Source organism: Anopheles merus, chromosome 3L (genome assembly GCF_017562075.2).
Source record: "Anopheles merus strain MAF chromosome 3L, AmerM5.1, whole genome shotgun sequence".
Lineage (NCBI taxonomy): Eukaryota > Metazoa > Arthropoda > Insecta > Diptera > Culicidae > Anopheles > Anopheles merus.
The window spans coordinates 31885624-31911641 of record NC_054085.1 but is presented as its reverse complement, the minus strand read 5'-3'; the positions used below and the strand labels follow the sequence as shown (position 1 = coordinate 31911641).

The 26018-nt window shown below is 44.7% G+C and overlaps 2 protein-coding genes across 12 annotated transcripts in view; one reads left to right on the top strand and one right to left on the bottom strand.

Moving 5' to 3' along the window:
* LOC121599388 (D-beta-hydroxybutyrate dehydrogenase, mitochondrial) overlaps positions 1-26018 on the top strand; it is a 44332-nt gene that overhangs the window by 2149 nt on the left and 16165 nt on the right. For all 9 annotated transcript variants that reach the window (XM_041927145.1, XM_041927150.1, XM_041927146.1 and 6 more), the window contains exon 3: positions 634-861. In XM_041927145.1, coding sequence (XP_041783079.1) covers positions 634-861 — 228 coding nt within the window. The remainder of the gene's footprint in view (positions 1-633; positions 862-26018) is intronic.
* Positions 2822-24797, bottom strand: LOC121599389 (elongation of very long chain fatty acids protein). Of its 3 annotated transcripts, none has more exons than XM_041927156.1 (8): positions 24576-24797; positions 8126-8354; positions 7817-8007; positions 6500-6580; positions 6252-6414; positions 4275-4363; positions 4153-4200; positions 2822-3947 (listed from the first exon to the last, which is right to left on the bottom strand). In XM_041927156.1, exons 2-8 carry the CDS (start codon positions 8199-8201, stop codon positions 3663-3665), a joined length of 933 nt encoding a protein of 310 aa, XP_041783090.1. In that variant the 5' UTR covers positions 8202-8354; positions 24576-24797; the 3' UTR covers positions 2822-3662. The 3 variants fall into 3 exon arrangements, with proteins under 3 accessions (XP_041783090.1, XP_041783091.1, XP_041783089.1); XM_041927157.1 differs by lacking the exon at positions 24576-24797 and adding an exon at positions 8741-8843; XM_041927155.1 differs by lacking the exon at positions 24576-24797 and adding an exon at positions 8571-8682.

Below are 26018 nucleotides of genomic sequence, written 5' to 3'. Positions count from 1 at the left end.
AATCAAATCAAATTATCAAATTATCCTCGCAATTCGTATTAAAACAGCTTCAAAACTAAATTTCATTAATATTGCACAGTTTTTTAAGTATCTTTGACTACCACCTCTAAAGGAACACAATGCAGCGACTATAGGAACCTTGCAACCAACCAATAGATACAACCGAGCAGTCACAAAAATATACATGTGTTCGTTTTTTATGGTAAAAGTGGTTTTGATTACGAAGATAAAACTTGTTCAAATTGCATATTTTTACTTTCCTGACACTTTAAACTCATCAAAACACATTTGTGCTACTATACATTGCACCACTATTGGTGCATTTACCCTATATTTATGAAAATTAAATCCTTTTAAGTTTATAGCATTTTGAGTACTTCTACTGATAAAATCGAATTTGTCATTGTATTGAAATGATCATGTGTGAATTTCAATTGTTCCACCGTAAAATTCAAAACAGTGTAACGTATTCATGCATTCCAACCAAACGACTTCTGAACAAATTTAAACTCCTTTTAATTTAACATTAATGAAAACGCACTTCCATGTTCTGTTTGATTTTAATTTCACTGTGTTTTCCCTTCTCCACCCCGCTATATTACACTCTTTTCCTGTACTCTTTTTTTTCTCCAGCGTCTGTCCATCTGCGGATGGAAAAAGAGTGGCAGCGACAAATCAAAGCTGATGCCATGGGATCTGATCGATCGGATGGTCGGACCGATTATTTGCTGCCACGCTGCGGCAATCCTGCTTTCCGGTGCGCTGAACCTGCTGCGAATTTCCCAAGTGTCCGCGCTCGTCCTGTTCATTCTGTTCACCATCCTGACGGTCAGCGGTGTGCTGTTCTACCACAGCCTCACGGTAAGTGTGCGCACGACCTGCAGCAACAAATACAATTTCTCGCCATCGGTCCGTGGGGGGCGCGCACCAGTTTCTGCTTGCCCGAGCATGCGGTTGGGAGTTTAACCATGCGGTGCAGTCGGACTCAGGGGAAGGAGAATCGAATGAGCAGCTGCACCCTTGCTGCATAGCGCAATCAGTAGCGAGCTCGTGCAGGGCAGGGTACCCAAATGGGAGGGGAAGAAACCGAGAGAATTGTAGCAGAAAACAAAGTCATGCATAAATCGCAAACTTGCAAACTTGCTGCTCGGTGCAGCAGCAGCACCTCCGCGTAGTTGTGCCGGGCTCCATCTTCTCGATGTCTGTCAGTGTGAGCCGACAAACAGCAGAAGAAAGCAAGAACACGCAACCGGTGCAGCAACAGTGCTTCGTTACATCAAAGCGGGCAATCGTGTTTGCTTTCCTTTCCAGAGAAATTTAACCCAGTTCGGTGAAACCTTCCCAACACTCCCAACAGGGGTACGGGCGCCCCACGGGGCCGCACCGTACGCTTTCCTGCTGCTTTGCGGTATTAAAACAAAACTGTTTGTGCTGGGTTGAATGGGCACGCCGGTGCCCATTAAAAGAATGTATGCTTTCTTAAACTTTATTCAGCCGAGTTTCTGCGGCATAAAAACAAAAGGATGCATCAAGTTGTGGGCGCTGAATCGTGGCTGAGAGGGCGTTGCAGTTGTTCGCTGTTTTCTTTAGTTACTGCCACACTTGTTCCTTTGTCTTGTTTGACACTTGTTTGCAAAGATTCTCAAAAAGAGCCTTGAGGAGCGGGCCTTTTTTTTTTGTTCTATTGACGTCAGATTTTCTTTGTTTTTGTTACATGTACATGGAAGAAGTTTAGAAAAAGGCTACGGGCGTGCAGAGCATGTTTTTTTGCATTGTACATTATAGTGGTTGTAATAGTCAAATTTGATTAATTATATTTTAAATATAGTTTTTAAATATCATAAACTAATCAAGCTCAATTTGGCGGTAGGTAAATGATGGATAAATGAGGGCTAATTTGAAGCCTCCATCTACATCGAAAGAAAATTCATAACACAGCTTATAACTTCTACTTCAAAATAACCCCAATTGTGACGTTTGATACATTAAACCAGGGGTCTCCAAGCATTTCCCTTTACGAGCCGCATTGCTTCACAAATATCGTTGTTAAGGGCCAATTTGACGTCACCTTTAGCTAATGGACGAACTTTTAAATCTCCTTTGAGGAAATACCAACTGAACGTTTCGAAATTGTGCAGCTTTCTATTATTTCTGATAAATTCCACCATAGCAAACAATACTAGATTCGTACGTGTTTTATCCATATATCCATCTAAGTCCATCGTCAGTTGGTAAGGTGTGTCCAGACCTAATACATCATGAGCGCAAAAAAGGTATAAATGTTTTCAAAGCCTTCACTTTAATAACACCCGTACGTATCGCTTCAGTGTCGAGGCGCTACCGATCATTCCCGTTGGATGTCAAACCCTGCAATGCATCGGTAGGCGTTCAGCGTGTTGCATACTTTTAGGCTGATTCTATCCATCTTGCGCAGTGCATGGCAGCTGACACGCAAAGTGATCGACGAAAATGAGTCAAATGAGTATGAAATCAGAAAAGCGCAATGAAATTTAAATGTCGTATGAAAATGGTTGTGATAAAAATAATAAAACTTTTCTCATCTTGTTTCCTTCTATTTGGCACAATAAGCTTTTTGGTCTACGCTTGGCTGTCAATGATTCGGTTGATTTTACCCAAAAGAGGCATAATCACTCCTTTTGCAGATGCTGACATGACAGTCATGTTGCTAAGACGTACTACTCATAATAACACTACGTTCACCGGCAACCATTTTGGGAGGATTGCATATTTTGCATATTTATTAGTATCTGCCCATTACACTTCGGATGCTACCAAATTGAAAAGCCAAAACCAACACATGTAATCGGTACCGTTTCTCATTTCCGTGTTTAAATTAAATAATCTAGGCAAAAAAATGTACATCTCGCACGCGTCGGCTTCAGCTAAACATAGTATACGACAAAAAAAAAAACAATACACTGCTCCCGGAAGGACTAAACTTCGGTTTGGAATGGAGGCTTTGAGGCAAGCAAAAACACAACCAGTTACCCAAGGACACACTCACACACGCACACACGCATACACACTGTATCGGAGGTATCAGAAGCTGCCCATATGTGTTGCAGATGCTCGCGAAAGCTCGAGATCACTTTCTCCCGGCTCTCACCAAACGTCTGCCCCCAAAACGTCGTCGAGGGATGTTACATCAAGCATCACGAGATCACGAAAGGCACGGACTGCGGGGATTTGTGGAGTGGAATGTGTTTTGTATGTGCACGATGTTGTTGTTGACTTTGCGATGTAGTTAGGCGCATTCTACCGCAACAGATATTCTGCCGATGATCATCCAAGGCTTTCATTTTGCCTTTCTTCTTCTTCCTCTTCTTGTTCTTTTTTTATCCTACACTCTAACAAACTCCGGCGAGCTTTTCGGAGCTTGCCGAATTAGGAGCTGTTGCGGGTTGATTGTGCATCTTGTTTAGCATTCAAACTCCCACACCTCCTTTCTCCCTTCATTTCTTTGGATCCCTTCCCGTGTACCGCCGACTGTTGTTCCGGGTTGTTCCGCCAGCTCTGCTCCACCGTGCGCCCTGCCCTGGTGTAATGCTTGCACCCTTGCCTCCGAACAGTACAAGCAGGTTACTCTCGCGCGCGCACGCACACGCAAGACGAAGAGAGATTATTATACGCAATGTGCTAGCCTACAGCGCCTTCTTAGCCTCGACGGCTGGCCGCGTGTTCGCCTCGACGGCGTCCTTTGGTTTGCATTCCAACTGGTTGTTGTTTTCCTCGCCCGCCTTGCCGGCGGTGCGCTGCGGTGCCGCACCGTTCGACTTGCGGATGTACGAGTGCACGTAGAACGAGCTGAACATGTAGATGAACAGGCCGGCGTTCAGCGTCAGCAGGGCGGCGATCGATTTCGGGTAGCCGCAGGTCGGCTGGAACTGCACCTGCACCGTGTGGAAGAACACAATGATGAACTGCACCTGGAGGAGGGCAAATGGAGAAATGCAGAACATTAGCGTTAGGCAGTTATACGCAATGCACCGGTTCTACAAAGAACTTGTTCCGTAGAAAGTACAAGACCTTCAAACAACTTGTACAGTCGTTTGAAAGTTTGTCTCTAAATTGCTAACCCAACCATGGAACAGGTTCTTGCAAATCGCGCCCAAAACACCGTCGGCTACTTACGATCTGCATCACGGTCAGGTAACGCTTCCACCACAGGTACTTTTGAACCTACATAAGTGTAACAGGAAAAGAAAGTTTGTGAGCCAGTTGTATCTATTTTGTTGGAGAATTATCAAAATTACCTTCGGTCCCATCGCGGCCAGCATGTAGTACGCGTACATGCAGACGTGGATGAACGAGTTGATGACGCCCAACAGTGTACCGTGACCTCCTGTGGATGACAAAAAAAACAACACAAAACCAAACATCAGAATGATTTAAAGTGTCCGTCAATGGGAAGAACTTTCGAGTTGATTAACGTTTCGGACAGCGCGTGTATCTCTGCGCTACATCCGGGAAACGGGGTTGTTACTTTTGTTGTTATGGATTTCTTTGGACGCGAAATGACGCTTAACATATCATCAAGATTGTTTGTGTCTATGTGTCTGTGTGTGTGTGTGTGTTTGGTGCAAATTAAGAAGGGTTTGCGGAAGCATTAACAACCTTATTTTCATCATGGTCTTCCCAAACGGAACACAAAAACGAGCTCAAAATAAAACGAACAACATATGATAAACATAAACTAGAATGTTTCCGTCCCCAAACATTGTGGTTGTTTGTTTGTCAAGTTCCACGCTTCCGTCAGTGGTTAAAAGCTGATGCGTCAAATAATCGAATCACAAACAAGTGAGCGCTGGTGGGAGAGACACACTCACAGATCGATGTCGTAACAGCAACGGCTAAAGCAAGTCTTAGTTTGTTGTTTTATTTCCCCTCAAAAATCAACGATTCAACGACGACGGTGATGGTGGTGGTGATGGGGCGTCTGGTTTCGCTGATCATTCATCCGCACACCTCAAGCATCGAGCGCGCACAACGCAAGGTTCCACCGATCGTTTGGGAGGACTTTTATTAGTGATTAGATCAAGCGAACAAGCGAATGTAAGCAGCGGTGTCAGATTTGCGATCGCGACTGCTGGTTTAGTTGTGCTTTTGGCGATGTTTTCAACGTTAAGCAACGGATCGCTGATCCTGTCTGCTTGTGTGAAGCTATCGCACTCTTGTGCAAGCAACAAATGAAAAACTTTGATGCTGTTTGAAGGTAACAAACGCTTCGCCGTTATCAGCTTTTATGTAAGATGATTGTTTTCTCATCGATTACTTTCACCGAAGAAAGATTGGTTAAAGAAATTCGGTTTGTGAAAAAAGAGACATATATCCCAATGGTTTTGCTCTTGTATCTAAAACAAAACGAAACTGACGAACTAAAGCACCAAACCTAAGTGATGCATACAAATGTCTCTGTTGGTATAACACAATGATGAGATCAATCGAGACACTTCGCTGTGAATCACGCGGAGTGACGCAAATCGACACAAATAAAACTGTGGCCACTCGTTTTGTGACAAATGACAGGGTCAGAGGTTGTGCCAGCACCGTACCAGCGAATTATTGATTTTTGGACCCAAATGTTTTATTCATTTCCCTGCATTTTGGAGTGACCATTAGATAAGCAAGCGTTTCGATGTAAATTGCCACGATTCCCGACAAAAACGATGCTATATTTTTAGTTCTCAAGAATAGCAGTGCATTTCTGAGCAGTCAATAGAGGTCATCCGCGAACCAAACAAACCGTACGTCGCAATGGCATTGAAAACACACAGTGTCAATATTTTCATGCATGAAGCTGGTCCGAATATTGAAACTTTTGGCATTCGCCTGATTAGCAGCAAAAGAAGTCATTGCCATCAAGCGTGTGTTCCACTGGTCGTCCGGTCGAGGAGACAATAATTAGCACCACAACACACACACACAGCCAACGCCTATCCAACTGCCCGAGCAACAGAAGGACACGGACACGACCTATCGGTGGTCTCCGCATGGTTTGGTGTTTGTGGGATCTCTAGCCCAGACATTAAACACCGCGAGTTTGCGGAGTTTGTTACCGTTTCGCTACCGTTCTTTGCTTTTCACACCTGGGCGTGAAAAATGCAACCCGAAAAGGGGAAGGATGTAGCTGACACTGACCATCTACACTGACCTTGTGCCAGTGTCACCTCTTTGCGCATCTAGAGCTAGAGATGTGCTGTGGACCGACGAAATTGCGGCCTCCCACTTACCGGCAAAGTACTTGACGCCAATGAAGCCACAGACCGGCATCAGGGTGTGGTGGTAGACGTGCAGGAACGAAACCTGGTTCTGTTTCTTCCGCAGTACAAAGAACACCGTGTCGAGCAGCTCCACGACCTTGCACATGTAGTACATCCAAACGGCACGAGCCATCTAGTAGAGGGGCGAGACGGAAGACGGAGTGATTTCAGGGAGAGTCTCACGAGAAGATGGAGCAAGATGCTGTGATGCTACTTACCCTCATTGCAACCGGGTTGCGGCTGTAGTCCACGGGTTGGCAGGAGTAGTTGTAGTGTTTCCTCCATCCGCCCTCAATTCCCTGATGAAAGTGAAACATATATAGTAAAATTGTATTTTATAGGAAAGGAAATGCAATTATTATTTTAGTTTCAATCACAATCGGAGCAGCGTATAGTACCATCTTTATACTGTAAGCCCAATTCTGCAAAAAGCAAGCAAAAGCTCACTCCAAGTATGCGCAATAAACGTGGCCTCAAAGCCAATTTTTTCACTCAAATTGTAAAGCAAACCAAACGACAAAGAAGCGGCGCCTGACAATGTATTTGCAGACGTTTAATTTGTTAAAAAGGAAAGGCTTTCCTACAGTAAATCCACAAAATAGTCAGCTTTTCATGGTTGGTCGCCTATTGTTCAGTTGTTTTGCCCGTTGTTTCATGCCATGGACGGGTAATTTTACGAACATGGCAGTACTTTATCGTACAGCAATGAAAATAAACCTTATAAAACGACTGTTAGTTTTAACAGCAAAATAAATCAAATGAAATTTATAACCTGCAAATCGCTTGCAATAAAAATGAGTTTCTGGCCACAAAATGGTCTCCATCGTGGAGCACCACATTCCCATGCTTTCGTTTGCTAATTGAACGAAAACAGAATGCAAAAATGCGCATGCTATCCATTTAAATCTGTTTAAATTTGCATAAAACGCTTAGTTGACCATTTGGCATTTGGTTTCGAGCGCGAAAGATCCTTCCCCGAAAGATGCTCCACAAGAATGATCTACACTTTGCGAAGAGGAAAATAATAATAATACAAAACCACACTGCAAAAAAACACTTCCTGGTTGAGATGGTATCGTTCGTGCCGTTTGGGCAGACCGTTTAAAATTTAAGCTACATTTTAATCCACTCCGCTAAATGTAGCACGCACGCTTAGGCTGATTGGACTGTTTGATTTGGGTTAGATTAGGCTCGGATAGGAAAGGTAAGGTGGCCCCACAAACAAAAAACGAAGGCCACACTTTGAAGTAAAAAAAAAAACGGCCTGACTTGGAATCGATGACGCCACGCACGGTGTGGTGCAACACGGTATCCAAGAGATTGGCCGCCGTTTCGACACAAGCACGCGGATTACATAAACCCGAAACTACCAAATCACTGTTTCTACAGAGTGACAGGAGCACAGCCCAAACCAGCAGCCAATCGTGTTGTGCTTGTTTCGGGATTGACGATCTAACGGCTATTGATTTTTCCCTTCATTTGTTAACGCGCGGGCGATTAAAGCTACTGTCTCAATTGTTTTGGGCCACACTCACTTCATACACTAGCACGATGCTGAGCACCACCTGCACCGCGTTGTACGCGATCAGCACACCCTCCAGCTTGAAGGGCTTCCGCTTGGCCATGTACCGGGGTCCAGCGTACAGGCAGAAGTACAGGTACGTGACGAGGATCATGATCAGCGGCGTGATGGAACCGGACAGGAACCACTCCTTCGTGCGCTCATCTACAAAATTGGGGGACGAAAATACAGCGGATATAGATTGGTTTTAAAAACGGCAAAAGAACAACCACACACACGAGCACACACGAGCACACACATGCACGGCACACATAACACGCACCTTGATTTTCTACGAAAAACTTCACCACCCTGTCCAGGATGCCGTTGCTCGGTTCACTTATGACGTCTGGACTCATTTTGGTAGGGCTGGTTCACTGTCTCTTTTACTGAAACGCTGCTTGTTTGGTTATTCACTGACACGTGATAGCGATTTATTGTACGCGTTGAAACTTTTCTATGCACTAGATGCTCTTTTCAGCTGACAGAGCTTTAAATTCCACTGAGAAAATCTGCAAAACGAAAACAAATTATAAAAATTAATAACTATTTTTCGGTTATTTCACTACAAGAACAAGAACGCAAATTTTCGTAGAAGAAATATCTATTCATCTAATCCACTGGTTCACACTCTTCTGTACATTAACTGATTCATCATTTGCTCGATTCAAACTATCATTCTAACGTTGCTCTTCCGAAAAAAAGGTCAACTTCTCCTAATTCATTACCACTTAATGTCGCGTTAGGGGTAGCCGTAGCAGCAGCAGGTACTGAACCGAATCCTGCCGACACCTTTCCGTGCGACTGTCCAAATCGAACTGATCGACCCAGGGCTCGACAATGGTCGGACAAGGCACGCGCTGCGCGATCCTAGCAACCTAAAACCCCCCGTACGTACCACCCGATGCCGGATCGGAACGCCCAAAACAGTGTGTCTGCTGCTTGCGAACTGTCTGAAAAACTGGATGAGTTGGACTGCATCGCGTTCGGCCGCAACAGATCCGGGCCCGCTACACAGCGCCGTCCTCTTCCCCCTACCCCTAACAACTGTGGTCGTTTTGCGTTTTGCTCGGATCGGATCTTCCTTCCCCTACCAAACCACTGTCCACAGACACACACACACGCATACAATCAAGCGTATCGATACCAACACAAACTTAAGCTTAGCTTAAGAAAGGGAGGGGGAAGAGCATAGGAATTTTCGCGCCACCGAAAGCGAGACAGATTTCAACGAAACGTAGACAAAAGACCGCAACAGTGGCGCAAGCGACGAACCGGCAAAATCTCCAACCACACCGAAAAGGCTCGGTCGCGGTGCCATTTGGTCGTGGCCGTTAATCAACATTGCTGTTGAGAAAGGGAGAGCTCTGTGTGTGTGTGTGTGTGCCTTGGGAGGTTGTGGAGGGTGTATAGGGAAACGGTATGGCCGTTGTTTCGCTCGTTCGGTGATAAAAGCAGAGCGAAGTCACCCTGCCCACCCGATCGCTGCCCCCCTCCCCCTGTTATCTTATCGTACCCTTGCGTTTGTAGGGCTTGGTTTTTAGTGGCCGCACGCACCATGTTGCGATCCAAAACAGTATGGACACGGTAGGAAAGAGGTCAACCTTCGTCATCTTCTGCTGCGCTATACTTGTATGAACCACCATGGGGATATTTACGAGGATAAGCAAGACAGTTGTCCAAAGAAAGTATCTCTGTGTGTGTGTGTGTTTGTCTTGGCCATTACATAAGGCGTGACCCTCCTAGCAAGCTGCGACGACACGCTATAAGCGACACCAGTTTTTGAAGGTCGCAACCCGGTCCAAACAGGCCCACTTTTGCCGCAACGTGCTGAGGTCGTCTGCACACGTAGGTATGTGCGTGTGCGTGTGTGGGTCAGGATAGGTCGCAGAAAATCCCAAACCCGGTCACGGTGCAACCCTCTTTCGCACACACCAACCGGAATGGGAACGATCGTGTGGCGTGAAGTTCAGCAGCAACCAGGCAAGGGCCTTGCAAGGCGCAGCCGCACTCATCAGCTGACAGACGGGTTTTCACTTTCCGCGCACCCTTTCTGCGTGGGGACAGGTAAACTGGCTAGAATCGATCTTCAAATCGCTTCCAGAAACCAGGCACACACAATGTCAACTACATCTACCTTCTTGTAACTAATACGCGCAAAACACACTGCTTAGCTCAACCATCTTGTTACGCAAGGCCACGGTTGTCTGGTGACAGCCGTACGCGTTCCAATTTCTATTTCCATCAGTGCCAGGCGAAAGGTTGACTGGGACACTGTGTGGTTGACAAGACACACTTGTCCCTCCAAACCAGTCCCGAAAGACGTTAGCGGCTCGAAAGCTTCACCTCAGGCTGACAATCAGAACGATGATAAGCTGGCTGATTCGCGACGCACAGACTGATTAGCGTACAGTAGAACTGGTTTTTCTTTTTGCAATGGAATGGATTGATTTTTCGGTGTTGTTGTTTCATTTTGTCTGTTTCCTTGCTCACTTTCGGTCGACGCGTTTCTACCTCGGAAGTGTAAATTAGATCTCAAAATCAATTCTCTTTTGGCTCTTTCAATGCTATCCACATGGTGTGCGTGTTTGTCGGTTGAAACCGTCGTCAACAAAACCATAAGGCAGAAGGCATATTTATTCATCGTTTGGGGCCACACTGCCACCCGTTTGGAAGGTTAGGTGGCGTTTCCGAACAGGCGCGTGTGGTATCGTCGGCACTTAGGTGTTTCGATAAATCACAAAAAATTGGACTAAGAATGATGTTTTTGAGCTTTTGTAAAACTGTATCTATTAAGTGTGAAGTGATCTATTGATCTATGAAAACAAAAAGGACAAATCATACAGTCCAAAATCGTTTGCTAAACAACATAACAAAATATTACTTTTTAAAAAGGTAACTGCTTTGCTTAAAATGGGTCAAAACGACGTTCATCAACCATACAACAGTCAAATGAAAATGATTTTGGTGGACCACTTGTAGGAATAAGACGAAATTGTTTAGTAGTTAATATAAGTCTATATATATGTAAGCATTCTTGTGACTATAATTTGCCTTAGTAACCGGAACAAACGACGAACCATGACATTAATCGTGACGTGTATTAATTGTTGGATACTCTTAACCATCTCTAGACATATTCTGGTGATTTGAAATCATTTGCTACTATTGACTCAAATGTAAAGCCAAAACACCCCAACTGTTATTCAGATATATTAAAACGACAAACCAGTTTTTCAAACATTGGGGAAAAATATCCATCTCTATTCTTCATGATCGTTCTTCGACTGTTAATTTTATTGACCGTGTTCTTTAAATAGCTCATTTCAATATTATTATTTCTTCCATAATCTATTTTTGAATATTTTTCACTATTTTTAAAACCAATGAACCAAAAACAAACCACAATCGGTACCGATGCGTTCAAGGTTTTCTGCCTTCTGGAAGGTTATGCAAAATACCAAACTTCTCTGCTAAGCACTGTCTGCCAAATCAACAAATAAACACCACCGATACGGTTATGATACGGTTGGCCTCGATCGTCCACCACCGTCAAACAAACGCACCGGGCCACCCGGTTCAATAACCCACACTGACTGACCCTTGTGCTACCCGGTTGTGACGAAAGTGCATTCGATGCATGCTGCCGGGTGGTGCGACTCGGCTGCAAAGTTCACGCGCCGGTCCGTCCCGAAACGATGCTGATTTGCCCCCGATTCTACGCCACAAATACAAAAAAAAAATCATCATCAGTAAGTGTGGGTCGCTTAAACGAACAGCAAAGTGGGACGTATAAAGGCAGAGGATGACTTAAAGACATTTGACAAGACAGCATCACCAGCTGCAGCGTAAGGCCATCGAGAGGGTGGAGTTGTGTTTAGATCCTCCGCCTGCAGATGTTGTCCCGCAGACGGCAGACGGCTTGTATGTCTCTCCGCACAAAACATTAGATGTTCAAGGTTTCTTGTACCGAGCACGCAAGGTGTGGTAGACCGTAGGGAGGAGGAGGAGTTAATATTTTATTTTATTGCAACACCTATCAACACTGGCTGTGAAGGATTTTAGGTTGCGAAATGGCCGTCCGCCCGCAGCTCCAGCGAAGGAACAGAACGTGAACTGCGCAGTGTTTTTGTTGTGTTTCTTTCTTTCCAATACCACCGATTAATGATCAACCCGTCGGTGGTTGCAGCTTACCCTTACCACACGACAAAGAATGAAACCAGGGATGGCGATGGCGCGTCTCGGTGCAATAACAATTTCACGCTTCATGCTGCCTCATGCAAAGCGCAAGGGTACGGTTCGGTTGCTCATTACCCTGCATATCTCGCTCGATCGTGCGGCTACGGATTCAATAGATCGCTTGTGGGGGTTTTTTGTGTATGCCAAAACGTTGGGTGAGTCCAATGTTTGGGGTAGGTCAGTTACAACCCCTCATTCTACTGTGGTGGATCAATTATTCCACCAAGGAAGCAGTTTCATCATGAGCTAGGATATCGATCAATCCACATCCACAAAGGGGCAAACCGACACGTGTTTCTCATTTATTTTTTTCTTATGTAACCTAGTTTTAGATCCCGTGTGCCACAGCCAACGCATGAGATGTGTCATTTACCTTTGAAATGCTTAAATATAAAAAAAGAAGAGCGTTCACGAATCAAACCGGTTGCGATAACCCTTGTAGCTGTAAATGCAGCACACTCCCAATTTGGCACAAAGGATCATCATGGCAGCGATTCGCACAACCCAATTTCAAACGTGTTTTATTGGGATGAACGAGGATCGTATGCTTTTCTATTCGAACAGGCAGACGTATGCAGATACGCAGGGTGATTTCCTAATACTCGCATGATGCAACCAGTTCGCACGGCCATAAATAGTAATTTTGTTGTGCTCGCAAACACTAAGCTGCCTGTGTGTGCTGTAGTAAGTAGGATTAACCCTTCTTCGCAACAGTTTGCAGTAGAAAATTATCGATACAATGTGATATGATTGCCGCATAAAAATAATCTTTTGACAAAATTGCTCATGCTGGATACTGATATCGATATGATCCGTGCAAGATCGTGCAGATGGCTGACAATGGGTGGTTTTTCAATACTTCTACTTCTTCTTCTTGGGCACAAGAACCGTTGTCGGTCGAGACCCGTCTGTATCACAAGTGGACTTGGCTTTCAGTGACTTATTGATTTACCCATAGCAGGATAGTCAGTCCTACGTATGGGGGTAAGGTCCATCCGGGATTTGAACCCATCATGAGCATGTTGTTAAGTAGTGCGAGTTGACGACTGTACCACGAGAGCGGCCAAAATCATATGAACTTTCCATACAAAACCTTCAACTAGCCGCAGAATTTAAGCCTGTCCTGACAAATATGTAACTAAACGACTTTCTTTTTCTCGAAGGACGACCAGCACAATGACATGAACCAAGTTGAAAAATTGCTGGTTAATATGAAAGAATAAATTTAAAATGCTCTAAGCTATGCTTAAAATTGAGAAACAAACGGCCATAAATGATTTAAAATTACAAAGAATGAGATTCAATTTCTTAACTGTAAAAGAAAACTTTGTCATGGCCTACAATAAACAACAATAAAAGGAAATAAAAAAAAACAAATTGGATTCATAATAATCATACAGTATGTATGTAAAGTTTGGTAGTTTGCATAAATATCTAATTCTCTCACAAACTCATGATATGTCGTTGCTGGTAAACGAAACAATGGAACTCATTAAAGCAATCAGCTTGACCTTCTGTTCGTTCCAATTATAATGAAAAAAATACTTTTAAAAATCCGATTTAATTTATTGCTTTGAATTAATAAATCCTTCTTATCACAACAGCCCATAACCTTACGTGGCTCGGTTGCGCATCCCTTTATCCGTACAGATATCCAATTCATCACCGCGCCGAGATGCACAAGCCACAAGGGCTGAATTCATTTGTCCCGTCCGACCTTGCGAAGGCTCTGTACATGTGCCGTGACTTACTCGAGCTCAACAGAACTGTAAGAGCGAGGGAGAGAGCGATAGCAACCCGCACACGCAGCTTCCACAACAAACAACCACAACCCATTGTACCGACGGATGGAGTCAGTATGGTACGAAAATTATTTTCTACCCACTTATTCATGCCGGCACGAGCGTGGTGCCAGTTTCCCACTTACTGCGAGCTGTTGTCATTCCACCCTTCAACCCTTTTCGGGTGTAGCATTTCTTCTAACTCCCTTCCTTCTTCACTTGCTACAATTGCCATTTGGTGGTGGTTAGCGGTGAGAAGCAAAGAAATAAAATACGCCAATGGGGCGGGAGGGCGAAACTAATTAATAAGCTTTGCGTAAGCTTCGCTGCGGCTGGGAGTGTGAACAGTCGTATCCGCCGCACGTTACGCGTTCGCGATCACTGAAGCACGCGATCGGACCAAACTGCAGAGCGCCGAGCGAGCGGAATGGAGGGAAGGGAAGGGGTCAAAAAATAACTTAAAAAAAAGCCGAACAAAAAACTGTCCCCCGAAACGATACTTTCTAAACCAAAGCTCGATTGACTCGTGGACCATTTCGATAGACAATTCACCAGCACTCTCGTGGTAGTGAAAGACTCCCATAGCCGTGGTAAGCGAGCGCCGCAAGCCGCAGATGAGAGTGAAATTAAAACAACAGCACATCGCGGGCCACCACCGATTGCGGCTGGCGCAAGACGGAATGTTTTAAAAAAGGGGTAGTTTTCTGTTTTTGGCCAGCGTGTTACTGGGCCACCGTTAAGCAGATACGGTTGGCGGTAGTAGCCGAAATGAATTCATTTCGTGTATAATAACCATTTTTCTTGCAGCATCTTGCGGTGGGTCGTTGCACAATTGTCGCTCGGGTAAAAAGCTTCCCAAAACAAACGGCCTGCTTTGTGTGTTCTAAAAAAGCTGTTGGTTGTTTAGACGTTGTTTTTGTGATAATTCATGAGTTGGGACACGGTCAGTAGTGTTGCTAAATCAAGGTCTTTTGTTGTTAACAGGAGTTACGCCGTACTGTTTTTAAGTTATACTTGGTTATTTTAAATTACATTTTTCATCTTGAAGGAGACAGAAAACTCTTTTTTATTTATTCATTAAGATTTATAGTAAGATCCTATTGATCATAGTGATCTCCAGAATGAATCGAATAATTCAATATGTGCATTGTAAACAAATTAAATTACGCCTTAATGGTGCCTTGATGATCGTACTCGATGAGACTGCGGAAGTAAGCATAGAATGGTTTGTCACTCCACTGCCGGAATGTCACTGTCCTATCGATAGGCGCTCCGATAGAAGACGGTTCGCTCGTGCTGATCGTGACGCCGTGCAAACCGTCTTTCCTTTCGCACACGCGGCCACAAATCGCAAATTCAAGTTCAGCGCACACATTTGATATGCGCATAAGGCGCGCATTGCATACCCTCTGAGAACGGGACGCCCTTCAGGCAGACGAGCCAACGGGCTCGCACCCCCCTCCCCAAGGCGTTACGCATTCGATAATAAATATTTCCATCACTCGCTTGGTAATGTAACCCTGCTCGATCGCGACTCAATGTGCCATGTGTTTGACGTCATTGTAGGCTTCAAGTTACCGTGCAGCAAAGTTCCAGAACGGTTCTGCCAAACTCAGCCACAGTGTCTCAGACGGTGTTAATGTCAAGCAAATGTCTCGAGAGAGCTGTTGCGTTATTTACATAACGTCTACGCAGCGTACACTCGAGCACAACACCAGCAATCATTGCGATTATAAGGTTTGCTCTCGATCGATACCGAACACTCCCAGCGCACCGACCGCGTCAAACGCTTCCAGTTCGATCTCTACAGCGTAGCGATGCTAAGCGACGAACCTGCAATTGGCTCGGCCAATTGTTTGGCGACCTTCAGCCGGTGGAAAAAAACGTAAACCTTGTACCAAGGTCATACGCCAACCAACCGTTCAAGCTCGCCAACTACGGCTCCTCCTGTGTGTACTTGATTTTCATGTACACCACAACGAGCTCCCGCATGCTCCACATCTTCGGCAGTTGATTGGGGTCTTTCCGGGAGAAGGGGCGGCGTGAATGCATCTCTTTTCACTCTCTGCCAACTTTCACACACCGCTATACGCACCAACACCAACGCCAGCGGTGCCTGTGCAGCGTGGTATTATGCGCGTGTGCCCATTTGGTAGACCCAGACCGACTACGCGCTTCATCTCGCCCGTGCATGATGTAACGTGCCAGGCCTTTTCGGTCACGAGAGTGACTCCGCCAGCCAAGCATCACACAGACACACACACGCGCGCACACACTCAAGACACCCAGTTTCCCGTCTTACGAACTCGTCTGGTCTGGTCTGCGCGCTAGATTACGGAATCGCAGCTCCCATTCCATTGCAGCGTGGCGTTCGTCCGCTGGTGTAGCGTTACTTTCACACACTGGTGTTTATCGCTTGCGCTGGAAGGGAGTCTTGAAATCCCCTGTAAGCGAAAGGAGTAACAAAAACATACAGCCCCCTGGGCAGGTGTGTTTGCTTCGGGTGCTAAAGGGGGTAATGCCCTCAAATGTCCACAATCGAAAAACCGTGCCCCCTTTCGATCGTGACTGCGTGGTGCGTACGGTTCGGATGAACGCTTTACCTTGGCTTTGGCTGCAATTACCCGATCGCACCAGCAATTTGGATATTTTCGGCAAACCCTCGCTCGCACTTGGAGGATACGTACGTTCATGGTCAATACGGAACATTGCGCCAGTGCGATCGCAGCGAGATCGCAGCCTAGGAAGGTCCCGTGACCTGCGCGATGGAAACCTTCATAAGTAAGGTTGATGAAACTGGTTTACCCCTTTGGATAGGGTTGGGGACCGGTTTTCCGGTCCCCATGTTCTGTCCTTTCCGGCGAAGCAGTTGACAGAGCCAAACACAGCGAAAGAAAGAAAAATAGTTGATCGGTGGCGCGAAGAAGGGAAGATCATTTCAGTTCGCCTCCTACGCGTAACTGTGTGGAAGAGATATGAATAGGATCCGATATCGTTCGAAGATCGTTTGATCTCAGGTGGCTCGATCAATACGGATGTTTGCTGCAGCCGAATCAACTGACCATTGGACTGTATTTGAGCGGTTCGTTAGAGCTTGCGTCATTCCGCCCTGTTGCCGTGCTAAATAAGTGACTTTTGGGGGATTTTATTTGACCAGAGTGTTCGAAAATTTGGGGAAAATATCTTTTTTAGGTTGAACAACCTGTCTTACGGGTTATCAGGTTCTATTTCATTGTTTAAATTCGCTAAAAAATAGAAGCAAATTAGAGTTATTAAGCATTGAGCATAAAATAATTGGAATGAAATCTTCTCAAACTCAATCCTTACTACACGCTGTGTCGCGATTCTTCGTTTTAATAATTATATTTTTACCCTAAAACCTCAAACCCAGCTGGTTCATCAGTGCGTAATGCACACTCCGCACCTAATCGACCCAAATCAGACTTCCAAATGAGTCGTTTGCATCGGTTAGCACCTTCATTTTCCTCCTTCCCATCATTAGTTCCGCGTGAAAAGCTTCCAAATGTGATCTTCTTGCGCCACCCCCCCTCGGATAGTTTTGCATTTGTTGAAGCTAGAACTCTCGGCGCGCGCCCGGCATGGGTTCAAAGTTAATGAGCTCAAACGTATGAGGTGTATTTGTGGCGTGCCTACCCAATTAGCTTCTGCCAGTGGAGTGACGCAAATTTTTGCGGTGATTACATTTATTTCACTATCGAGGGAAACATCCGGCAGGCCGTAGTAATAACGAGCGCCAGAAGCGTAAGCGCTCACAGTAGTCAAACAAATCAAATGGCTTAATCGAGATTGGCACATTGTGGGTAAATACAAGGCGAACATGATCCGGGATTGAACTGGATTGCAGAACCGTTTAATCAAGCACCGTGAGTTGGCTGATTTGTTGGGCGAGAATTTATTGATTCAATGCTGTTGATTCGATCGTGAATGTGCAAATATGGGTTGCCTAATTCTTTTTGGAGGCTACTTCTGGGCTCTGGTGAGCGATTCTGGTTAATGGGCGTATGGTTGGGGCAGGGGAAATCAAAACGAGTTAATGATTAATTAAATCAATACTCCCGAAGAGTTCGAGATGCCAAAGAATTCGCCTGCAACTGCGATTTTGCTATCGCTGATTGTTTTTTAAGCAATATTAACTTTTATGTTTATTTGATTTATAATCATTGATCACTCTCTCTGTAGTGTTTTTGAACGGATTTAGCTAATCAATAAACACTTCATTTGCTCTTCTAATTCTGCTTCCGAGCACCATTCCTACTAGCCCAATAGATTTGTCTTCGTGCGGCTAAATAGGCACCAATTTGTCTTACATCAATAATGCTCACGGCTACAATACACCCGCTACCTGGCGAGACAAATACAAAAACCGTTAAAACACCATTATCAACGGGAACGTTTAAACTGCCGACAAAACCTTTCAATTACACACCGCACTACACATGTCGTACGCGCTACCGCTCGTGCGCAACAAAAAAAAGGTCTAATCCAACCTCGCGCGCTTGCGCCGCAATTATCCGCGCAGAGACTGGCGTGAAGTCGCGTGGGAAGTACAGGCGCAAGTAGCCCGTACCCACTTACCCAAGAAAAATTGCCCAAAAAAAAAACACAGCACCTACAAAAGCGGGGGGAAAACACGAGCAAACAATCTGTGCGGTGCGGTGTGTGTGTGTGTGTCTGCGGTGGCAATAAAAAGTGTAAACAAACAATAAACGCAAACCGTAAGTAACGAAGCGTACACCGTGCTTCTTTAGGCGCACACTTGCTTTGTTGATGGACCGTACACGTTTGTGAGTGAGTGGGGTTTTTTTTCTACAATCATTTATCATCATTGATTAGCGCTCGTTTGACGGTTCAATGGCCCCTAAAGGTGGTAAAAATACAAACATAAAACGCTGGGAAATTTTGAATCAGCTGCGTTTTTTCCAGCGCGCTCAGAACGTGTCACTTGCATGAGTGAGGGCACTTTGTATGTATAGACATACTTGCTCCATGCACACAGAGGCAGTTGGCTGAGTAAAGCAATAGTTTTCATTACGCGAAATGCCATACCCATTACCCGGCTTCCACCTTCCTTCCTTACAATCCGGCTGGAAAGATTTGCATTGATTTCCGGTCAGTTTACACCGGACTTCGGGCGTTCGGTAGCGGAAGCGAGGTTTTATGTCACTTTAAATTCATTCATTCTTCCGTGCAGCCCTCCTATGTTCTGAGCTTGTACAGGAGTCGCAACCCGGTGCAAAAAAAAAAGCGAACACGCACAGCAACAAGACGCTCCTTTTACTCTGCGAACCAGGGTCAACCAGTTGAACGGGTACGATGCACCGCGTCCGACTATTCGAAACCCAAACGGCGCCCAAATCGCACCACAGCGCGGTCGTCCGACGGTATCTTCCCTTGATTGAAGGTCGCCCGCCCCAAGTCGGGCAACGTTCCCGAATCGATTCTGAAAGTAGTGCAGACGAATGCAGACGGGCTGCTTCCAGGGTTTGGAATGCAACCCCGGAAACGTTGATGACCCTGACGGACGCACTGTGCGAAGCTGGCGCATTTGGAAAAGGGGAAAAGTATTAGCCGCTGTACCCGCTGTAGCACATTTAGAACAGGTTTCCCTTAATCACTGTCGGTGTCGGTGTGGGATGCCATTATAAATTGGGAACGAATGTCTGAAGAGGTCGTGCGTACGGGATTATAAGATCTGCTTTTATTTGCACATTCTCATTGTTCATTATGTTCTTCTACTTTTGCGTGTGTGCGGTTGCATTGGTGAAGGGGGTTTAAAAGGGAAGCCTTATTTTTGTTATATATTCCACGTCTTCCTTTAATGGATTTTTAAACCGTATGCTCTAGAGCTCAAAGCTACAATTTACGTTTTCATACATTGGAAATGCCTCCAGTATCTAAGCTGAAGTATTTGTATAAATTGTTTAAATGATTCCAATATTTAATATTCGCACATCCGGTTTGCGCCTTATGGCTGTTCCTTTCCTAGAAGATCGCAATTAGCACCTCGCTACGATCAACATCCTACCAATAACATTACAATCATTTGACGCCACATCGCTTAATGTGCTATCGAAATGGAAGCGATCAATTTTGGAGCTCAGTTGATTATAATTCTTCTGTTAAACCATGCTTAATGGAACTACACTTACCAGTTGTTTTATAATTTATATGAAAAGCTGCCTAACGACCATGCAATAGATTTAAGGGTAGATTTCTTTAAACACTCATTAAGATATGCATGCAGCCTCTTCGATAAGCACCTGATTTAACTTCCATGCCCGCAATCGCAATAGCTCGTTGGGACACACGGCATCGCTCGATTAAAGCTTGCATCACCTCCCAACAGGTCAATCTAATTAACCTCTTCTTTCGGAAGGTTCGAAGATCCGACCAAGTGACCTTCACTTTTCCTACGACGCCCTTTTCCCCAAAGTGCCGCCCTGAACAATTAACCCTGATCTTAAACGTAATCATTAGCACCAATATCGTTCGAGCGGAGTTGCTTCAGTTTGCAAACAAGACAAAAAAACAACAACACTCGTAAAGATCGCTACTTTCGGCTTATCGATCGAACCATTAGTTCACGTTCCCAGCATACGCGCAACACAACCGCAAGAGGGAATGGTGCAAGAAAAATACTTTCAACGGGAATGGGAAACAGCATCCCGCATCATTTTAAACCATCCAATCCACACAATCCAGCACTTCCTTCCTCCAGCGCCCGGCACAGGCGCAGCCAGGCGAGCCGCTCTTGACGAAATTGACGAATCTATAAAATCGCTTACCTAATGCCAACGCGCATATACTATCGCGGCACATAGACAGCGAGCACATTTCTCCCATGCGCACCTTACCGTGGAGATGAATGCAGCAAGTCCGACCCTCGGTCGGCCGGGTGTTACATAAGCCCCAGCCCCCCCAATGCTTTGGCGTTAGTCAGTGGCCCGCTTTTTAGTGGGTTTCCTAGTACGTATCTGCTTGATGCACGAGCACGAGCGCGTGTCTCTGTGGGCTCGTTGCAAAATACATTAGCCAAACAGTTTTTCGGCACCCTTTCAGCCGTATCTGTTTCTCATCATTTGTGGGTCATGATGAAAAGATGCTACCAGGCGGTTGACTGTTGGTTGGATTACTTTTTTTTGTTTGATACAGGGGCTTTTTGTTTGTTTGCTGAAAACGCCGTGAGAGTGTTTCGATTCAGGAATGATCGCAATTTAATCGTTTCCTTCAAGGAGATTGCTGCTTAACCGTGAGGACATTCAGTGTGAAAGTTTGTCCAGATGTTTGTGTGTGTCTTGTTTTGAGGTTTTGTATGACATTGGCATCGTGATAGTCAGCTCTTGCAAAGTGACAAACAGTGGATTTAGTTTTCATCATACAAGCGGATACATAAATTGAGGTCTTATCTTTGACTCTATTTAAAAAATAAAGAAGAGTTTCTAGGATATTTTTTTTTTGTCACTACAGGCTTGGAAATCGTTCCGCTTTCGCGACTGTTAAAAAACTCGTTTAATTTGAATCATATTAAAAGCTATCTAACATTGACATTGACCAAAGAGAAACTCGAAATAGCATTTCTGGTATGGTAATGGGGTGTTGGACGACGGAATCGAATTTAGTTCTCATTTTACCTATTTTTGTGTCTTTCTTTCCACAGTGCTAACAAAAACTGCTCCGGTGGTTTAAAGAATAGCATCACTGAAATTTCTCAAAAATCAATGTTTGAATATTTCAAAAATAACGGTACGATCACCGAAACGAAAGCGCACAGGAGGCTCCATTTATCGGCGCTCTCCATACTAAACTCTCTTCAACAACAACAACACGAAATTTATTCAGATTCTAAACCGGTTTAAGCATAAAAAACATCCAATTAGACATAAAACACACGTGGATGGCATGCATGAGATAGCTTCGCCTGATCCCGTGAAACGAATCCTGGGGATCATTGAACGGAGCGAAAGTTTTGTAAGGCCAGGCTTTGGTAAGGTTGTGGGTCGAAACAAACGTTTGCGATTAACATCACATCGTTGTCTGCTGCTAATTCACGATGTAGATTTTTGGCTAGAGGGTAGGTTTGCATATTTATTTGCGTTGAGAAGGGGAGTTTTTTTTTGCGGGCAGGGGGGGCGATCTTTATTGATGGTCCATAAATGGTTCGAAATCGAGACCCTTAAGCATTAAGCGCACACTGATTGGTGTGGAATAGACAAAAGCTGTGGGTGCTTTTTAAGGGCTGGCATATTTTTCATTAACATTTACAACAGTTTAAGCAGTGATTCATTTTATTACACCCGCAAACATTATCTTGCCGATCATAGCATTCCGCACGTTCAACTCAATTACACAACGGGCAGAAGCTGCACACTAAACCTACGAGCATGACTTTCATTTTGTATGCCAGTTTTCATGTGAAAATCAATCAGAAATCAATAACGACTGTGCTTAAACACCTTCAGGCGTTGCAGATGGCGTCGCCAAATGCCAAACCTGCACCTTTCTACCGGTTTTTAAATTCCAGTATTTCCAACGTTTTCTAACAGCTTTATCGGACACTGGATCGTGACACGGCAGTTTCGGGGCCGGTTTTACGCCAATTTTTCCGGAATTTTGCATGGCGATCGTTCACATTTTGAAACGAGAACGCTGTATATTACTGAAACCATGTTGTCTGGTGTTTCTTTTTCGCTTTAGTAGAATCTTTTCGTTCTGCATCGAAACATCGCAGGAAGAGAAGAAATGTATCTCACTTTAGAAGCTCAACAATCGGAAGCGTGATCGTTCAATCTTTAAGGGGTTATTCACCAGTCTCCCGTGAACACGGTATGACGCGTTCCGAACGAGTTGCCGATCTACTTTGAAGGTCTTCCAGCGGGCACGTTCCGCTCAAGGTCACGAGCAGCAGTATCGGATTTTCCGAGCGAGGTTTTAAGTACACGCGATCGATCGCGAGGCTTGTACGATCGCGGTGCAATACCAAACTGCCGCACTGCTGCACTACCCGTTGATGATAGGAATTAGGTATCCAGCTCATGTGTGTGCGTGTGTGTCATCAACTGCACACCATCAGCTACACAAAGCTTGAAGGGTAGCTGATGACGCCATGCCGGGGACGCCGGGGAGGCGCCCTTCTGCAAGCTCGGTGCATCATTCCACCATTGTCGGTCTGACCGACTAACGCTGCCAACCGTTTAAAGAGCAGCGATACGAAGGAAAAGGTAAACAACGAAAACCACCCACCCTTGGTGGGAAAAATACAAACAACAGCATCTTCATCCAGGCCGCACGAGACCCGTGATTACCTGACGACAGTTCCGTTCCGTTGGTAATTATCGGTTTGGTGATTATGGTGCTTTGCTTACGTGTTCTCCCCGGGCGCAAGAATGTGTTGGCACGCGGTTGAATATCGCTTCTTTGTACCGAAATGGGAATGGGTGACGTAGAGTGGGCCGGTAACGGAACTGCCGTCGAGAAGTTTCAACCCGTATTGAAGAGGCAAGTGTCGGTGGTATTACGTCGTTTGAGATGCAAACATTTGATTGAAAGAGAAAACATCACAGAATAAAAGGGAATTTCCTGTGCACTGTCAACAGTGAAACGATCTTTAGACGGAACTAGATCCGTTTCGATGATTTTACATTACAGGGCCAAGGTATAAAATGGACAACACTCGAAATTTGTCGTTTCTACAGCTCTAGGGCACACACAAAATCTTGTAATACATTGATTGCAAAATTCAAAATTGAAAGTCTTTGATTTTTTTGCATAAGAAATTATTTAATTGAAATGATGTTTAGAGATATAAAAAATAATTATATTGGATCTCCCAACAATTTATTCATATTTATAATGGTTTTTGTTGGCATTTTGTTAATTTAAGACATTACCAAGAATTCATTTACGAAGATTTAGTAAATGCTCTAATTGGAGCAATATGCGCAATTCAATTTAACGCAATTAATTTTGACAGAATGCTGTCCAGAATCCAGTCAAAAGGTTATTTAGTAATATGACATATTAAATAGCTGATGATAAACAACTATATTTTCACATTTAGTTACAGTTTTATGATATACATGGATTAACCACAGGACGTGGTAAGAAAAATGACTTCTAAACATTATTTTTGAAGAATTCTATTATTTGGCCACACATGCTTATAGAAATTACAATGGAAAATGATTGTTTCCTCCAATTTCCATCAGCAATCGTTAATAGACATTATTTTCTAATTGTCCATAAATATTTCACAATTTTACAACTATAAAACTGAATGCATATTGAAAATTGCGTTTTTCTTCATCGAGAGCTCTCCCCAGCATTGTTCCTATAACTTCACTGCACTACTCCAGAATGCGGAACACAGCGCTCAATAAAACTCAAACTTTACACACTGTGCCCACCGGGTGGCAGCTTCATTTAAATAAAGCCAGTCCATTTTTAATATCCGACAAGCAGAACTCCAACTTCCGATGCGTTGGACTGTAGTAGCGTTGGACCGGGTGCACTTGAATTAATGCCATCAGCTAGCTTTGGAGGTGCAACACGCTGCCAGTTTCAGAGTTATCGTGTTCGTTTAAACCGAAATGAATATTCTATAATACAAGATCCATTGCTACGAGGTACGACTTCACCACACATCAGAATGACATGATCCAGCTATTACAAAACAACCATCAATACTTGCATTACCGGGCGTAGAATATTCCCCGTCCGATGGCCACTCAAATACACGCTCGACGCAATAGTTTCACACGGCGGATACACTTTTCTGCGTGACTTTTGTCACCCCAAAAGGTTGCCCGATTACGTGCGCTACGACTTGGCGAATCGTTCTACTAGGCGATAAGCGACTAAACAGCCACACTAGTGTCGAAACACTCTGCAGTCAGTCTGTTCTGGTGGACAGTTGGGTGCTAACTAACTCGGTGCGATCAACACAATCCGCGAACGAAACCCTTCCACGCGGCCAGTACGCAGCACCGCCTGCACTACCACGACAATTTTGCAAGTACCAGTAACCGCAACGACACCTTCCGTTCACCGGGAATCTCGGTTGAAGGTTGAGCGAGGTGTTCCGTTCATGCGCGAGAGTCAAGGGAATTTTGAAAGCTGATGAACTGCTTTTTTTGTATTTCGAATCTCCTTAAGTCGCAAACTACACCATCCTTGCCCTTGGGATGGACTCTTCACGGTCGGTGAAGGTGTGCCGAGGTTGCAGTTGCAAATAAAACATCAGACCGATCGCAGCCGACCGATCTGGAGCTTCCTGGATGGTGGAGTTCCTAGGAAAAAGGAAGGTTTAAAAGTAGACCAAAACAATTTTCAACATTGACTTGATTTATATGAAATAAATAAAATTCTTTTGTCTAGCATCTCGAAGGACAAGAAAGTAATGTCAGAGGCCACCTGCAGTGTCATTGGGGCATGAGCATGCAGGTGACCTCACCCCAGTCAGAGCAACGCATTCTGGTGCACTGTTAAAGGATTTAATCATTTTCTACCACCAGGAAGCTTTATAACCATGTCTGCCGTAAGGGCCCTTCAGTTCCACTCTGTGTTATGTGTCGCTTTAATTACACGTCAAATCATATTTACATACAATTCTTTCCCGCTTTTGTTTGCCTGCCCATCGTTCAACATCGCTACAATCGTCATCCGTTCCACACATCAAGAAAGGGATTCCCCTTTTTTGGTCGCATGTACAACAAATGCTACGTTCAATTTGGATTCATGAGATAGCGTAATTTGTAGTGCGTAGAATAGGGGTAAAAAATCATATTCAACACAATGTCTAAATCGTCAATCAAATCCCATCTACAACCTGTGCCAATTTCGCTCTTCACTGAGCTCCGCCTGCGTCGAGGACCCTTGACACGTGTAGTGTGTGTTCCCGGTGCGATCCACCGGATCAGCATTTTAGGCTGTCGCCTGTTTCCCCCGTTTGCCATGACGTCACGGCCAGCAATCAGGTCAAATCTGATTGACATTCGCTTCTCTCGAAAGTTTTTATTTCGAACGGGCAACCGCTTACAAGTGCTTTTGCTCTTGACTATTTTGCTCAACACGATTTGAAGACGGATGTTAAGATACCTCCAGGAACCATGTACGGTTTGGTAGGGAAAAAACGGGCAG

What these genes read in the sequence shown, in the direction of transcription:
- LOC121599389 (XM_041927156.1), bottom strand. Translation starts at nt 8,201, where the DNA reads ATGAGTCCAGACGTCATAAGTGAACCGAGCAACGGCATCCTGGACAGG. An exon ending in GCAACCCGGTTGCAATGAGG is followed by an intron (nt 6,415 to 6,499) that starts GTAAGTAGCATC and finishes CCCCTCTACTAG; the next exon opens with ATGGCTCGTGCCGTTTGGAT. An exon ending in TGGCCGCGATGGGACCGAAG is followed by an intron (nt 4,201 to 4,274) that starts GTAATTTTGATA and finishes ACACTTATGTAG; the next exon opens with GTTCAAAAGTACCTGTGGTG.